Raw genomic sequence first — 18,208 nt, 5'->3', positions numbered from 1 at the left:
GGAATTGTACTCGGAACATTGATAGAGATATGATGAACCAGAGTTTTGATACACACTGTTTGGATCTTAAAATACTTATGCTTGTTTGTATTCTTGGGTTTCAGAGATCTGTCTCACAACAAGATCGAGGATATTGAATCCGGGTCATTATCAAACGCCACACGTCTAAGTCACCTGTGAGTAGTCGTGAGCTCGAGCGGACGTCACTCCAACGCTATTTCGAGACAGCTTCCTGTTTTCTTAGACAATCCATCATTAGCATGTCGTGAAACTTTCATTTCCGCCGGCTGATCCATGCCACGAAGGTTGAGATCAACCTGTTCGAATTTTGACCCTCTGTGTTGATCGCTGCCCTCTACGTCAAGCAAAAGCCATGGAATTCTATGACGCATTTCTTCAAAAGTTATTTGTCGTTCGATAAATACAAAAGGTGAACATATCTGTCTCTCCAGAGAAATCATGGCGCCATAATAGGGTTGTTTTTCCACGGAAAATAAATTGACTCCAAGAACCATTCTCTTCTACCCATTCGTCTTGTCTCATAACGTAAGACAGAAATTTCCATGTTCTCAAATTCCATTCCAGGCTGCTCGCTTCCAACAAGCTAAGTATCCTACGGAATGGCATGTTCACAAGTCTGTCAAGTGTTACCAATTTGTAAGTAATATCTCTACTGATATTGAAGACTAAATGAAAAGAGTTAAGTACATACATACACACATACATACATACAGACATACACACATACACACACATACATACATACATACATACATACATACATACATACATACATACATACATACACACATACATACATACATACATACATACATACATACATACATACATACATACATACATACATACATACATACATACATACATACATACATACATACATACATACATAGTTTAGCCTGCGTACTAACATCTGACACCGATCGTTAACTTATAAAACACGAGAACGGCATTGCTGTCTTTCGATTAGGTCTTCACTAATTCGGTGGCTTAAAACGGTATGATAGCACACCATCATTACTGAAAGGCGTAAGATGAATTACCAATTATTTTAATGGATTACGCTGTTTGTCATCAACAGTAAGTGACGTCACATATCAAAGTGGACGATGTTTGAACTTCACTGTGCTTGCAAAGACGTCTGTGCACATAGTATATGCTGGGCACATTGAACAAAATCTTCTGTTGATGAGTATAATACATACAGGTCAATTTTATATGCCATATTTTATTACAAATCTATGAATAAAAGAAATATCGACTGTGACTTTGACAGCCTGTGTCTAAATATTGACAATTTTCGTCTGCTTTTTAATTGTATCGATATTCAATACAACACGTAGGCTTAGATTTTTTACCGCGTCGCTTTTGCCATCAATTTTAACATCGATGAATATATTGATTAAGTAACGCAACAAATGATATGCTCACAATGCGCATGTCATACCCTTCAATCAGTGAGTATACACCGTGACAACCGAACGCTATTGTACTCGATTACAAGACTTTGCTTACGCCCACAGAGACTTGCTGGACAACGAAATCCGATCTTTGGAACCAGGCTGTTTTGATGATATGCTGTCACTCTATACTCTGTGAGTACCGCTAAGCTTCACCGGCAATATCTCGCTGCTAGAAAACAGATATTAAAGAGGGGCAGTATCAATCCCTAGGGTTGAAAACGTCCTTGTTCTTGTTTTCCAGGGTCAGAAATAGCAAAGGCTTAAATATTACAATAACATCAGTTTTCACAAAGTTTTCAAGTCTCACCGTGTTAGAATTTGGACTATATAGGTAACACTGTATGCATCAACATTTTTTACACAGAATGGCAACTCATTTATTCTGTGTTTCGCCCCTTCATCCTTTTATGGCGTTGCATTTTATTGGGGTAAGGTAGAAACGATTAAGAAAGTGAGTTAGGTTTCAAATATGGTAATTTGCCATTGAAACTTAGGCATACAAACAGGATTATTGCCACCTTTTTTTACCAAACGAAGCTTGATATAGCGTTTGATGGATGTTCATTTTAGCGTAGGCTGATTCCAGTCAACTTTCACTGTAGAAAATTGAAGTTTTGACTGAAATTAAAGTTCATGCATGGAGAGGCCCTGTGGGCTCAAGTCGCTTGATTACCGTTGGTGCCTTGAGAGACCTTTGATAATTGAAACACATGCATGACAAACGAAACCCACCGCGTCTAGAGAGGGTATTCGACTCTTCTTTGTCAGACTATCGTGCGCAAAATCGTTCTAGCTTTATAAACCAAGTTCAAGCATTATGAATGGGGTAGGTGCGTGATATCAAATCTAATCACCTTGACTTTGTTTGTAAATGCGTGTGTTTGTTGTTCAAGAATCTGTCATCAGGTTTTGTTTCCAACAAACATTTTCAGTAGTTTACCATGTTTTGCCACACTCGTGTCTTAATTTTGTACTGTCCCGAAGCTGTCCCCAAGCTGTAAGGACACATGATGGCTCTTGAAGATATATATGTTTGAATATTCACAAATATTATCGAAATGACCTACAACAATGATGATACAATCTATAACAGTAATAATATAGAATGCCGTATATATGGCGATTCATGCGTGAGCTTTGGTATTTGTTAGGCGAGACCGCTTTCAGCAAAATTTCCATCGGTCACGACTGCAGAGTATGAGTCATTCCACACTTTCCACTGGGGTAAAAAAGATTGATCACTGCCTGTCTTTGATATCGAAGAGCACACTAGCATGCAATGATGCGGGCGCACCATTCTTAGCCCGCCGACTACAAAAGGAATCGAGAATTCACAGTTGGGTTTTAATTTTGCCCAGAGACAAATATAGGTCAAACATCACAGTGATTCACTCAGCGATGACAAGCAACTTTAAGCGCCACAATTGATTCCAAAGCTTGACCGATCGCCTGGGACGAACTAACTAATTTCAATTTCCTTGTAATGCCAGATCGTAGCACTGACTTTTTCGACCTTTAGTGTCTTTGTAGTAGTCCCCCCTGACATACTCTGTTTTTGATTTGTTTCTTTTTTGCCAGCGACTTGCGTGAGAATCCGTTCACTCTCTTACCAAGAGGATTGTTTGACAATCTCTTATCCTTCGAATGGATGTAAGTTTCATATCTCTTCATTTAATCTTATACAAATCAAGTACGTTCTCTTATTCGTCTTGTCTGCGATTATTCGATTGAAACGCAGAGTTGTAGCTTCAACATCACAATTCATTTTTACTAGGAACTGAACAGTAGGCAAATTTGATATTACTTCGGGAGCAGAAAAAAACACAGCTTAAACAAAACAAACGAAAAAATACGCGTCATGTCATCTGCAACTCATGCCTTCTGACATTTGTCAACTACTTGTCAACTACATTATAGTTATGTTCCTGAAATCTCTTTTATTTTAGCGCAAAATGGATATTTTTGAGTACATGATTGTTATGTTTCGAGCAGTGAATCCATTTCAGCGCCAAATGAAATAACCCATCATCAGAACTTTGACGTTAAGCACGTTGAAGTGTCGTTCGAAGCAAAAGTCGTTGACAGTCCGTTTTTGTAATTCAAATAAGTGCATTTGATAACATCGTACAAAATGAAGGTTTTGACGTCAGCATTGTGAAATACGACATGATATTTTAAATGTTTGGCTTGATGTTTACGTTTTCTAATTAATCAAAATGGATTCATTTTCAATGAGTATGTTTTCTCATCCTTTAAAATATTCACCAACAGTAACCATGATTCGGCTCGCTCGATGAAATATTTGCGGATCGATATGGATAAAGCAAAAGAAAAGAAATCTCAAGAAAACTGAAAATTAAATCCCTCATGTAGCTAAAATAAGTTTACAACGCACACTAGAGCAAAGCAAATAAGAATTGACGATGTTAGTTCTTTTTTTCTTTCCAAAAGCTATTTTGATCACTTTTCCCTTTGTGGTTATGCGCCAACCGTCCGACACTGTTCCCCCCGAGGTGATGGAATATCGTCGATCGAGAATCTCCTTGACAACATGGTGCTCCGCATCATGGTCTGGGTGGTTGCTACGCTGGCCTTCATCGGCAACATCTTTGTGCTCATCGTCCGCTGCGTCCTCAAGGAGGACAATCGAGTGCACTCCTTCTTCATAGTGAACCTGTCCTTTGCCGACCTTCTGATGGGGCTCTACCTCTTCATAATCGCCGTTCACGACGTCATATACCGCGGGGAGTACATCAAATTTGATCTGTCATGGCGAACAAGCTGGATCTGCAAACTCTGCGGTTTCCTGAGTTTCGTCTCCAGTGAGGCCTCTGTCCTGATCTTGACGGTCATCACCTTGGACCGCCTCTTCTCCATCGTGTACCCGTTCAAGTTCAAGAACCGGACCATAAAGCTAGCCTTCCTGATAATGGCCACGATGTGGTCCATTTGCATATTCCTGGCCGTTCTCCCGCTCATAGACCACCTGGAGTACTTCAGTGTCTTCTTTTACGGCGGCAATGGCGTCTGTCTGCCCTTGCACATCGACGAGCCCATGACAAATGGCTGGGAGTACTCCCTCTTCATATTTACGTTCATCAACTTGGTGGCGTTTCTGTTCATCGCCTTCGCCTACGCGGCCATGTTCAATGCCATAAGGCAGTCCCGGACCAACATTCGCTCCACCACTGAAAACCAGGACTACATGTTGGCCAAGAGGTTCACCTTGATTGTGGCGACTGATTTTGTCTGCTGGATGCCGATCATCATTCTCAAACTAGTGGCGCTGGCAGGTGAGTGTTCTCTATTACACCAATATGTAATACTAGCCACGTATGTGATAATTCGTAAGCCAGGGTGTAATATTGATCCCGTGTGGACACACGTTGAAGGACTGTATTCAAATTTCCGTCACTACGCTCAAACTACGGGACATGGGTGAAAAACATGCGATCGTTTTGTAAGTCAAGAATTGATGTTCGCAATCTATAATAACTCATATGATTTTTAGTGGGAAAATTACACGCGCATGAATGGTTATTAGCCATGGTATCAAATACATTTTAAATTTTGAAAGTATATTAGAGAGGAAATTTAAGCTACGATGCTCACTATTAATAACGAGTGAAGTAATTGCTATTCAATAATTTTTTTGACAAATCTTCTGATATGCTAATAGTACGTGGTTATCGCACTTATCATTCAAGGCTGATACATGAACATGACGAAGGAATGATTTGATGACACAAAACATACACATAAAGTCTCCTCAAAACCCATGGCACCTCTCCCTGCATTAATGCCGTTGAAATAGGCTTTATCTTCAATTGCAGGTGTCAAAGTAAACGGTGACATCTATGCGTGGATGGCTGTCTTCATCCTGCCTGTCAATTCTGCGCTGAATCCCATTTTGTACACCATGACAACCAAACTCTTCAAACAGAAGATGCTGAGGGCCCTGGGCGTACACTTGCGGGACAAGGCGGACGAGTCGCTGACGGCTAGCAAGACCACGGGGATGAGGGTTTCCACGTTCGGGCAGCGCTCGCGATCTACGACCAGCACCAACGGGAAAGCGAGAAATGGCAGTTTCCATGTAAGTTAAATGGGAAAATTAGTCTTTTCAATAATTGCCACACCGCCAGTTTTATCAAGTATCGACACCTTGCCATCGGCCATGCATTAGTATTTCCTTAAGCGATATGTACAACTCACAGATCTCAAAGCTAGATATATCGCCTTTTAATTATAACGTCAGTCAATTTTGATGTTGCCAACCCTAAGCACGATTCTTCATGTTGTGCGCACGTTACTGTACATTCTCAGAGCCCTTTCTTGGAACCAGCAAATCATACTTTGACAGACTATATTGTCGACTTTATTGCATAAATGTTTTCCACAATATCCTTTTCACCTTTTTCTCACGATACCTTTCTCCCATTTTAATCAAATCTTCAATGTTTAAACTTTTTTGTCTCGTTCTTTTTTCAAACTCGGAGTGACATTTTCAAAACTCCCACATTTTTCTTATCTCCAGGATAACGGTAAGTTTGAAAGTTCAAAGTTCACAGCATGTTGAATACGCACGAATAGGCCTTTTAAACCCAACAGTTTTTCATTTGCTTGGCCGTTTTTTCAATCTCAAATTTTTAGCACTTGTCACTTTTGAGATTTCCGTTTTAATGTTTCTTTTTCCATATTATTTTTGAAATAATAGAGCACGAAGACATTGCACAAATGCAAGTTTGACTCGCACTAAATATCACTCGCATTGCCCTGTAGCAAAATCGAAGACTAACATTGCGCCATACCCAAATAGCAAAACCACTGCGGGCATTAGAATCTGACATATGCGAACGCAAAATTAATCCTGCTATATACGCGGACTTCTGTCGGTGTAATTTCTTTTGACTGTAGATTAATCAGGAAATAATATATAACGCAACGCAATTCAAGAATAATCTAAAAGGTATGGCCACGGGTCTTCACTTCGGCATGTTCCGGTTTAAAAAAAACAATCACTTTTCCCCTAGGGTCGTCAACAGCGTCTACTCAGAGTTGGTGTTACTGTAGCGTGTTGACATCAGCACAATCGAAATGGCGCCGCTTGCTTTCGATGAACATGTCGGACAATTCAATTCTTGCGACCATAAGATGCAGACGGCCGAAATCACGAACAACTCGTGCATGTCCATGCTAGCTTCACTTTCGCTCTGTCTTCAGACTGGGTCGATTATTTCCACCCTGGATAGTGAACCTATTTGTTAAAGGCGGATCAAACAGCGAAGTGATTTATTCCCATTTGCGAACACACAGAAATGACCTTTCTGAACTTTACTTATTGTAAAATGAACTTTTGCTTTTGATGTCCCAATATGCAAATTAGTTTGTGGCACTCGCATGTCGCACATGCTGTAATGACGGACTAAGCCCCTTAAACGAAGTGGTTTCACTTTTAATATTAACATGCCTTATATTTACCAACATGGCATGAAATGTAAAACGTTTTTAGACACCTCGCCCCGCCTCGGGGACAGACATTCAGCCAGACTCTAAAACTTTTGCAATTCTCTTTTGATCTACCACTTGTGAGGGCTCATTTTAAAGCTCTTGGTGTGACAAAGATTTTCAACGTCTTAGATTTTCGAAAATCGAAAATGTTATTTTACTCCATAGATTTAACAAGAGATGTCGGCCATGTTGAATTTCAAATATAGGTAAATCTCGAGTAATTTGTTTCTCTAGAACCGACATTTTAGCAGTGACCCCAGATTTTTATTCTTGATTTTGAGAGAGAATGATTGAAAGATTCCCTGGGGAAAATTTGAGTTAAAGTTTAAGTCGTTCACGTTTGAGGCGCATACTATCTTAAACATGCTCGAATTTGACACACGTGAGCACATACATACACACACTATACCACATGCTGTAAGTTCAGCTCCGCTAACTGCACTGTTAGACTGTAGATATAATTTGGGTTTTCATTTTCGTGCTGTCTAAGGAGGGATGCTGCTAAATGACTGACTGTAAGATTACTTGATTTCCAACCCTAAAAATCGTTTCTGTATGACATCTAATAAGGATAGAACTCAAAACAAGAATACAATTGGACGTTCGGCAGTGCCGTTTTTTATTAAAACCAACAGTATTATAAGATATAGATAAATAGAGAAAGCTCCGTTATTCCCTTTTTCTTTTTTTCAATGATATATCAGTCTACCAGAAATGTGGTTTTCTTATACAAATTTGCGCTTGGATTCCCTATTTTTAGAGATAAACTTTTGCCATCGTCATAGCAACATCCTTCCTTGATTAAACATAGAATCAAGTCAGTGAGTAGCTCGTGTTCTGCAGATAGTCATGTGTTTTAGGCAAAGCCGGGAGGCCTAGTGTCTGTGATGCATTAGCCCTAGGGTGCATGATTTTAATGAATAGAGTCTACTTTGAGTTCATAGAGTGGCCACAGCACTGTAGCAGGTTGTGCAACGTTCAATTATCTTATTTTATGCGTTTTTTATGTTTTCATATGTTCACGTTTACTTCAAATTAGGTAGAAATATTTTAGGACATGGAGAATAGAGATATTTTTGTCTGTGCGTCGTTTATGCGTCGTGTATACGCCGCTTTCTTAAGAATTGTTACCATGACATGTTCTTGAATGAACGCTGGGTTTTATCTCCTCCAACGCTTTGCGTATCCCTTTTTAAACCACCCTAGTGCAAAAACCCTTAAGCAAATTAGAGCTGCGGTATTCTGCTAGAAAATGTTGAATAGACAGGCTACCTTGCTTTTAAAGTTTTGGTCCCAATCAATTGCTCTCGCATTAGTTCCTTTTGACATTGGCTATTTTCAAAATATTGGCCGTCATGTTTGAAAGTTTTGTTCCGTTGACAAATTTGTTTTTGGAATTTTTTTTGTTATTTCTTCGTATTTTTGAGACAAAACTGATTAGGAAACCTGCATCTTGTTGGCACTTAATTTCGTCACTTGTAACAGGTTGATGAAAAGTCTTTCAATGAAATACCTTTCGGGGAACTCACTGATAATGTTCATTATCCGGATACGTTGAGCTTGGTGAGCGTATAAAACACATTTGTCTATAATCGAACAATGTAGCATGCCCGACTAGGTTGTAAAATTGATCTTTTTTGGGCTGAAACTCATGTCTCTCCTAGCTTAGTATGGCCTTTGAATTTTGAATGAAAGGTTAAAGGTTCATGTTGTTTGAAAGATCCATATCAGAATTATTTTGCTCTTGCAATAACCTTCAAAGAAATACAATGGACAAGCAACACGTAAACATCTCTGTCAACAAGGCCTGATGCGAGAACCTTAAATAGTCTGAATTGACAAAGGAGATACACGCCATGTTTCTCGAGTAACTACGTGATGCGAATATTGTTAAACGTTGAGTACTATACTCTGAATTCTTGAATGGCTCGCAAGAATAGAGTCGTGATTAATAAAGTGAGCATCATCGGATTTATGCCGAACATTGCCATAACAGTTGTATCCTACAGACAAATACGGCTTTGTCGACAAGTTTCGAATTCGACTTAGGATCCTTCTGTACTGTTCCAAATACTTTTACTTGAGGCTCGTCACTTCCATGAAAAGATGTAAAATGAAAAAGTGCTTCGCAGAATGACCAACCTCTTCGGTAGGAGAATTGCATAATATTCAATAACAGTGTCATATTCCATAACTTGTAATTTTTGTAAAGGCTTGCTTGTTTTGATACGCTGCAATACGCAGATCATTGTTCTGCGTAGAAGGAAAATGTATACTCTGGGATACCCCCCATTTTTGCAGAATTGTGGGCCCACTTAGGTAACCTATTTCTGTAGTAGAGGGCACCACTGACTGTGTTAGTGACACATGATGATCCTTAACCTGATGATATGAACCCAACTCTGTCAGAGGGTCACACTTCGTCTGAACAATTAGCCTATTGCCTCTATCATGTATTAAACGAATCATCGAAAGGTTTATGCGACTATGAACATCGTGATCATCTTCTACATTCTGAGAAACACAAAGTAGGGATCATTGTGATTTTCCACTATCAAGTTTCAACAACCAATCACACCGAGTCTTCATAATGCCCACCAGCCTGATACGTTTCTGACTCTATTGGTGGTCCCACCTTCCATATCATGAGACGTACACTCTAGTCTCTATGCTTATCTCTGGCCCCTTCTGCGAGGGCTGGTCTACAGTAAATTTCTGACTTTTCCATCCACTTTGATATTTTCATCTCTGCTTTCAGTCTTCTTATAGTATATAAGGCTTTCGAGCTAGTACATTATTTCACATCATCCCATGGTGATCAAGTCTTCTGTGATGGACCTTCAACGGATCATATGACATTCCAAACGAAAGTCATATGTACGTGTATAGACCATGCTTGAGTACTTCATAAGTTCTTACATAAGTACTTCCATACGTCCTCATAGTACTTACATAAGTTTGCTCAATAATTCCTGTATGATCTCAGTATTTGTCCGTATAAGTGCCATATAAGTATTTCATACGTCTGCATCAGTTCTCCTCTTCCATTTGTAACCCAGATAGATTGGCATAGATGGGTGGACACTATTTCAGTACAAAAGCAAAGAATACAGTCATCCATACAGAAGTAGTTTTCTGAATGTGGTCAGACCGGTCAGAATAAAAATATTTTAAAAGGCTAAGTGACTCTTCTTTTCTGAAAAAAAATTCTTAGTGTCTGCTGTTCTCTTAATATCACTCATATTTTCCCTGTCACCCTGTTTCTTTTCGCACTCATCTGGAAACTGTTTTTTTCTGGAGCAACAAAGACCCTTTCTTTCCACACTTACATGGAAAACTTATTTTTCCTACAATGATCAGGACACTTTCAATGGAATGACTCAAATTTTCACTTTGACTCTGTGGGTAGGCACTCACACTCGCAGAAGGCTTTGAACATTGATTGTAAATGATGTTGTGGATGTGTAAGGAAATGCATGGTCTGTAGAGGTTCACAGGTGCATGCTGGTTCCAGAAGCCATTCCTGGACTCTTCTGTGAACATGTCCTTACAGGATAGTGGTGTCCAGGGACACTGTATCCAATCCCTCACATAAGTAGTGCTGATGTGAGAATACAGGGGGAGTTGAGGGTAAGTCCCAGGAAATGGAAGGTGGAACCATACAGAACCACTAAGAGTAAGGTTGTCGACTTAATGAAGAATGTATGTGAAGTGTCGATGAACAATGTAGCTGGAAAGAATGCCATGTCCTTGCTGTGGCTAGATTTGAAGTGGAGCCGTAAATAACGGGTGTTATTGTGAGTTTGGAAGCCAGGAATTTACTGTATCCCAGCTTTTACAGAAGTAGGCCTGATTTGACAACACAGAGGAAGAAGAGGGATGATTAGGGGAGTAATTTCGTAAAAATCTGAATATTGCTTAGATTCATCGGATACAAATAAGCGTACAAGTTTGATTCTTATTATAATAGTAATATCTTTACAACCTTCAGTCATTCATCGTTATCAAATTACTAAATGGGTATATTTTACACGTTTTGTAATTCTTTATCGAATATTATGTGCCTTTCAAATGCGTAAAATACAATGGTTCAAAAGGTGTTCTGAAAAGGACACCAAGATTTTTTTAAAGTGACAACTAAGGTTATACGATCACAGGTATCCTGTACTATAAGGTTTCAATAGAGCCTTACAGCATCATGTGAAACGTGAATCAGATTTCAGTCGGTCTTAAATTCACTATTTGATATCAGTGATTCTCAGGAGGATAAACTCTAACAAACACTTTCACCATTATTTTCGAAAATTGAAAATTTTGTTTATCATATATAAAGCATATATATATATATATATATATATATATATATATATATATATATATATATATATATATATATATATATATATATATATATATATATATATATAATAAATATATATATATATATATATATATATATATATATATATATATATATATATATATATATATATATATATATATATATATATATATATATATATTACCAGTTCATAAATTTGCTTCAGACGGCTTTTTTTCCGCCTTGCCTTAAGCATGATCTCATTTCAAGAAATGACCATCGTAAACGTTCGGCTCTAAACAAGAAGACAGACGTGCCCACGGAAGAGCACGAACATAGTCATCAGCACTTCCCGTTTGCCAATCGATCGATATTCCCAAGCGCGCGGCTCCGGTTAAGTTCTCATGTCAACAACATCAAATCTTCGCATAGGTAATCCCCGCATGGGAGATGGGTCTACTTCAGGCGGTACACTTGTGGGACATGTTTACGTCCTCTCATGTAGAAATAGTTACTTGAATTAAAACACAGAGAGAGACGGTGAACGTAAATTGGTTGAACCTACAGCGCCACTGCTGCGTTTGTAGCTTACTGAAGGTACATGTCGAACTTTTTAACCTAGATTCCATCTTAGGATACTTAACGTGTGCCGCAAACTGACTGAAGTATCGACCTTCATACAAATAGTCTTTTCATAAACGCTTCATTCAATCCGAAAGATCCGGGCTACCGATATGTAATCCCTGTAAAAATATATCAATTTCATATTCTTTTACCTTTTATATTTTTCTCGATACGCTTAAAGGCGTAGACATATGCATTACTATTTTCCCCCGAAAACTCGTTTTGCAAACTCACTTGAACATATTGGCTACACCTAACTTGCTGTGATCGAGTCAAGTTAAAATAAATTCTGCATTCAATTTTTTTGTGAAACGCTAGCGACATTGCGACTAGAGAAACATCATTTAGTTTGTAGGCAATCCTAACGCCGTAACCAAAGTAAAAAATCGCCTACGCGATCTTTTTATACTGATCAAATTTCCGTTATGTTATTCGTAGTTCTCGACTGATATGACATCCTAATGGGCCTATTCTCGTGAGAAGCGAAAATCATATCCTATGCCACTTGACAACATACCCCTGAAGACGTGAATTTTTAATGGAGGTTATTGAACGTGATTTATAGTGATCCTTTTCTTCTACATCTCCTAATTAGTGGGCGCCGTTGATAATACGTGAAAATTATAATTTCAATAGGTGCTGGCCATCTGTGTGTAGTCATCGTTTTCAACTTGATGACTGTTATTTTACACGGAGGCCTGTCCTGTTTGCATTATCCTATTACGTTCAGCACTAGAGACTATTGTCACATTAACTGAATCTCCCATGTCGACATGGTTATGTTTCAGATTCCCATATGTCACTATTAGCTGACCAATTACAGCAAAATTGTCGGAAAATTTCATCATCTCAGCAATTGTCTAAGGAAATCGATGGTCTTCGGGCGCGATCATCACCACCGCCACTTCTGAACACAGATTACCCCAGTGACCACATCGAGATAAACCAAAATTTCAGAGGAAAATATGTTTTGCCCCACGAATTCAGTTAGCTAAAGTATCAAATGTATTCCAATTACGACCGTGTGCGGCCTGCTGATCAAATGTCGATGAGCATGACATTTTTGGCTGTCATATGCAAATGTTCTAAAATGTTTCTTACGTTATGGCACACAGAGTCAGGAAAGTGTGGCGGCCTGACGTCGGCAAATTTTTGCATCTTCATTGAAATTTCCTTTAAACAGTCACTAATTTGTCAACAAAGTGCGCAAATTTGACAGCTAGTCGTTTTCTTCGTCAGCGCGATTTCATTAAGATACTCGTAAGCACAGAGTAATATCATAGACTGTGTATGATATTACTCTGTGTCGTAAGGTAGTGACTTCGTAAAAACCTGTCACCTGAATATTGCTTAGATTCATTGGACGAAACTAAGCCCACAGGCTTGATCCTTATAATAATAGTAATATCTTTGAAATTTTCTGCCATCCGTTTCATTAAAGCGTTATCAAATTACTAAATGGGTAGATTTTACACGTTTTGTAATCTTTTATCGAATGTTATGCACTTTCCAATATATAAGTTACAATGGTTCAAAAGGTGTACTGTATAGGACACCATGATTTTTTAAAGTGACAACTAAGGTTATATGATCACAGGTATCCTGTACTATAAGATTTCAATAGAGCCTTGCGGGATTATTTGAAACATGCATTAAATTTCAGTCTCTCTGAAATCCACTGTTTAATATCGGTGATTCTCCAGAGTGTAGACTCGAACATTCCATTGAGAGCCATTTTCCTGGAGAAACACTAGCCAAAATGACGCAGATGGCCGCTTACCGAAGAAGATTTAAGCTTTTTGGGATTTTGCTTTCCACGGAGTATTTCCCCGAATTCTTTATCCGTTTAAAAAAAAAATGGTGTACAATTTCTGATACTATTTCAAAACTTTAGTGATGTCACTGAATCTGATGATGGTTTTTAAAATGGTGTCTTCTTGGAAAGGGAGATACAGAGATATATAGACAGAGAGGGGAGAATGAGAGACAGAGTTACTTTTCACATTGAACTTCAATGTGGCATGGCGATTAAAGTCTTTCTTTCTTTGGAATCACGGTAGATACTATGTGTAAAACCACAAGGATTATGACTAACACAGCCAAAGAAAGCCTCTAAGGGCTTCAGGTTGGATGTATTGGTTTCTCATATTAATGTTACATATTAGATTTAATAGACAATACCATTTGACGTCGATTCAGTCAAAGACACATTAACTTTGACCCTGAACCTGTTACAAATTATAATCAATATTTTGGAATACGCATATGTAAGGCCAGAGGCTCTCACTGATGCAAAGGAAATCCGTTAATCCCGTAAATAGACCACATCCAGGCTAAATCTCGGATTCCTGGAAAAGCTGTATCATTTTCGATTAAATAGCATGTCCTTTTAGTTCGCTTTTAATATTCGTACTGGGATAAGTCAGATGCCGATTTAAGCATTGTTCTTATTTGTGTTCACGAACCAAAAGCAGTACGCATAAATGTCTCCTTGGTCTGTCTTAGCGTTAGTCATGTGTTCTCTAATGATCAGATAGCACTTCCAAGTCTTTCCGGTTACTGAGACTCCACGATTTCCGTCTCTTTCCGTGTTTTCAAAGTTCCAATTTCATAATGGGTCTTTTAAATGGCTAGTTTGTCTTCTGGGTGTATTTTAAGAGCCAGGTAAACTCGGAGAAGGAACACTCAGGGATAATAGCCCATGAAGACTACCTACGGGATAACGACTAAAATTAACTGAATGATGACCTGCGATAAAAAGTCCGACCAATAGTTTAAACGCCCACTGGTAGTGGCATTTTCTTACAACTTCCTGTGTAGTTCCTTTATTTAAACTGTGGAGTCTAAGTTAGCGCAATATGTTTTTCCGCTCGAGGGGTGTGTTATCTTTCAACGCATTACTGTGATGAAGTCTGTGAATAGTATTGAAGTGGTGTTGTAGTAGCATTTGTTCTTCTGCATTTTGCGCAAAGAAGGTGCTTCGTTTCGTTTAAATGAAAAACGGCTCATACTGTAGGTTCTTGTTCTTCACACTCTATTCGTCGAAATCATAATGTGCTAGTTTCAATGTTCAACTTTCTGTTGTCTTGAACCCATGGACAATAGTGACGTGGTCGATGTTGCAGAGGGGGAAAAACAAGCAAGGGGGAAACATCCTGGGCAGGATCAGATAAAGTTCTGAACGTTAAAGATGTGATCCGCTTAGTATGTTGTTGTACTGCGAAGTTTGTGCAGTGCGTAGCCAGGGACTTGAGAAGAATTGATGACGAACAAATCAATAATGGTCAATTGTCGAACCGTAAACGTGTATTAACCTTAGTTGCTGCAGCGATACGTTATTTTAATACTCACAACAATAGTGGCTAATCTTTGTTAAGTTCTGGTTAATATCATGACAGATAATTTATTAACTTGAATAGAGCTTGTGACAACTGGGGCATTCACAGCGTGATTAAAATCAAATAAAATTAGTAAAAAGTATATTTGAACAAAACGAGAGCCACTAAACGCTTTCCGTGTTTTTTTTGTATTCAATTCACACAGTACAAGACAACCAATTCGACCGTGATGTCTCTTTCGATAACCAGGGCGCAGACATGTCGGGCGAGCCCATCGCACTGTCCGTCCAAGCAGAACACCTACGTGGAACTGAGTAACATCATCGAACGGCCTCGACGATGCGATTTCGCCTAAGGTAAGTAGGAAAGGAAGGATGAACCAGTTGTTCTCCCGGCAATCTGATGTACACGATACGCCGACGGAAAGTACACAATATCGTGATCCAAGCACCGCATCAGTCCTGAGGGAATTATACCCCATGGCGGCGTTCTTATGGCTACCGAATTCTTGCATCTAGTTGATGAATCGGCTGTACACGATCTCGTTCTCAATTCGTTTTTCCTGCTTGGCGTAAACTGAACTTTTTGTAAATCCTAAACTAAAAATTCAAAATAACGGATGTAATTATTGTAAGAAACCAAACTGAGTCCGTTCCTTAGCCGCAATAACTTTAATAGCGGATAATTTGAAGTGCTTATTTAGCATGTGTGTAGCCAAGAGGATAGAGCTTTCAAATCTTTTCATAAGTTGGAAACCCCCTTTCATTAATTTTAATAGTAATTGTGAAGTGGCCGCTGCTGCGTTACTTATAACCCTTCTTCTCTTTTCCAGTTTTGCCTTACCTCAGTAGACCATTAGTGGACCAATGAACGCTCATTTGGCTCATCTTCTGATCCCTTTACTTCGGAATACAGCGCTCGTGGGCAAGGCACGAATGACAAGAACACAGGTTGTTGTGCGTTGTCCGTTCATGCTTTCAAGAACATGAGATTTGCACTATTCCACGAACTGTACTGATGATGGATAACCAGCATCGGGACTTCGCCCTCTAAAAGAATATCAGAAATAAGTGGAGGAAAACAAATTTGCATCCGACGACAAGAAAGTCATGAACAAACTTACTGCTGACTAAAAGAACTTAATATTGTGAACTTTGCAAAATATATTTTAAATGTTAAGAACGAGGCAGCTTTAGCATTTTCATATTGGAATTTATGATTAACATAGCCCATATTCAGATCTCTGTACATGAAGATGATTCAGTACTTAACGAGTTCAACATATCATTTGCCTTTAAGAAACCTGTGTGACCTTTCACCCGTCATAGGCAGACGTCATTGGAAAGCAAGGCCAAATAGTGAAATTTGTCTCTAGTCATCATCAAAATCAAATCGCGTTATGTTGGTTATCCTTTCAAAGGTGTTGTACCCAAAATCATCACCATAGTGACTCATGATCAAAATGAGTCATCATGCGATATATCAGCAATTGATTGACTCGATGTGTTGGACTGTCTTTCCTTCAAACCTGAATGCTAACAGAGAAAACGAAGTATCGTTCTATTCAGTAAGAAAATGACTGTGGTGGTAAAACGAGGAAACAATAACGATCAATTTTGCCAAAGCATCAAAGATCATACGCAAATCTGTTTTCATTGGCTTTAATGTTTCGTATATCTATACACTTAATTATCATTCTTTGTCTTCGGGGTCTTGTAACATCTTGATTATTGACGTGTAGTCAAATTTTCAATTTTCAAATATCTGTCCGATGGCCGCTGGTTGACAGGCCGTACCTTCTAATGAATGTAATTCTCTTTTCGTCAATATAGTTTATTAGGTGTAACTTTTTGCGCAAAATAATATTTCTCCTGAAAAACTTCTTAAGAGACTTCTGGCATAGTGAAGATGCCGAAGATTCCTTCAAGTGCGACTAGCTTTCGTTCTTCACGTTCAGCTGCACCCTTTCTTAGTTAGGGTGATCCGCCTGCCAAGGCACAGCTCGTTCTTTATTATCGTAGATATCTTCGTACCTGCAATCAATTTGCTAACTCACAACATCTTTGAACGATAATCCTGTTTGGCAAATGTTTCTTGTAAAGCTCTCTTCTGTCACTGAATTCCTTTGCATGCCTCTTAAGCAACTTATTTTTGTGCTCACCAAAGCTGATTAACAAAGTAGAACGTGCCTCGGGGACAGATATTCGGATTCTCAAAAATTTACAATTAGTCTCTGATCTACCACTTCTGGGGCTCACTTCAGAGCTCTTTGAGTAAGAATAATTTTTACTGTCTCAGTCTTTCGAAAATCGAAAATCTTATTTTTTCCATATACAGGAGTGATGGTCATTTTGAATTTCAAATATTGGTTAGTCCGGCAGCCGTTTTGGTAAAACTGGATTTGTCTTCTTAAATTTTTTCTCGGTGGATATTGTTTGTCAAACCTACCAAAATAAATAATATTGTTACTGGCATTCTGTAAGCATTGGTCACTTTGATGGCAGCCAGCTTTATACCCTTCTTTATAATGATAAATTCAACATTAAAAACAATCTCATTTCTATATTTTTATGTAGCTATTTTAAACCAGCATATTTCGCATTCTTTTTATGACACAGTTACAAGTACATCACAAGTTTCCCTTAATAAAAGACGCACAAAATGTGTTTATAAGCATACATGGTCTGATGAATCAATTCACAAGAAAGCAAAGAGAGTAAGATTTAGTTCCCTTATCTACATCAGTTCTCATAAAATATGCCAAACATGTAGCTTATCAGGCGGGAAGTATGCCAACCTTGCTACGAAAAACATAATTTCGGACAATAATCTCAGACTCCTAGTGTATTCAGATCACGTTTTTCCACAGGTCCCAGATTACAATTTTGCGATCGGAATTGATCCGAGATCATATTCTTAACTCTAAGACT

The 18,208-nt window shown here is 38.6% G+C and overlaps 1 protein-coding gene across 2 annotated transcripts in view; it reads left to right on the top strand.

Annotated features, from left to right (window-relative positions):
• Window positions 1–17,955, top strand: part of LOC139142539 (relaxin receptor 2-like) — a 96,245-nt gene extending 78,290 nt beyond the window's left edge. For both annotated transcript variants that reach the window (XM_070712496.1, XM_070712497.1), the window contains exons 16-23: window positions 105–176; window positions 586–657; window positions 1,545–1,616; window positions 3,063–3,134; window positions 3,936–4,777; window positions 5,318–5,580; window positions 15,484–15,634; window positions 16,111–17,955. In XM_070712496.1, the coding sequence (XP_070568597.1) occupies window positions 105–176; window positions 586–657; window positions 1,545–1,616; window positions 3,063–3,134; window positions 3,936–4,777; window positions 5,318–5,580; window positions 15,484–15,633 (1,543 nt within the window). In that variant the 3' untranslated portion in view covers window position 15,634; window positions 16,111–17,955. The remainder of the gene's footprint in view (window positions 1–104; window positions 177–585; window positions 658–1,544; window positions 1,617–3,062; window positions 3,135–3,935; window positions 4,778–5,317; window positions 5,581–15,483; window positions 15,635–16,110) is intronic.
• Window positions 17,956–18,208: the final 253 nt, after the last annotated feature.

Source organism: Ptychodera flava, chromosome 10, assembly GCF_041260155.1.
Source record: "Ptychodera flava strain L36383 chromosome 10, AS_Pfla_20210202, whole genome shotgun sequence".
Lineage (NCBI taxonomy): Eukaryota > Metazoa > Hemichordata > Enteropneusta > Ptychoderidae > Ptychodera > Ptychodera flava.
This window is presented reverse-complemented; position numbering and strand designations above follow the sequence as displayed.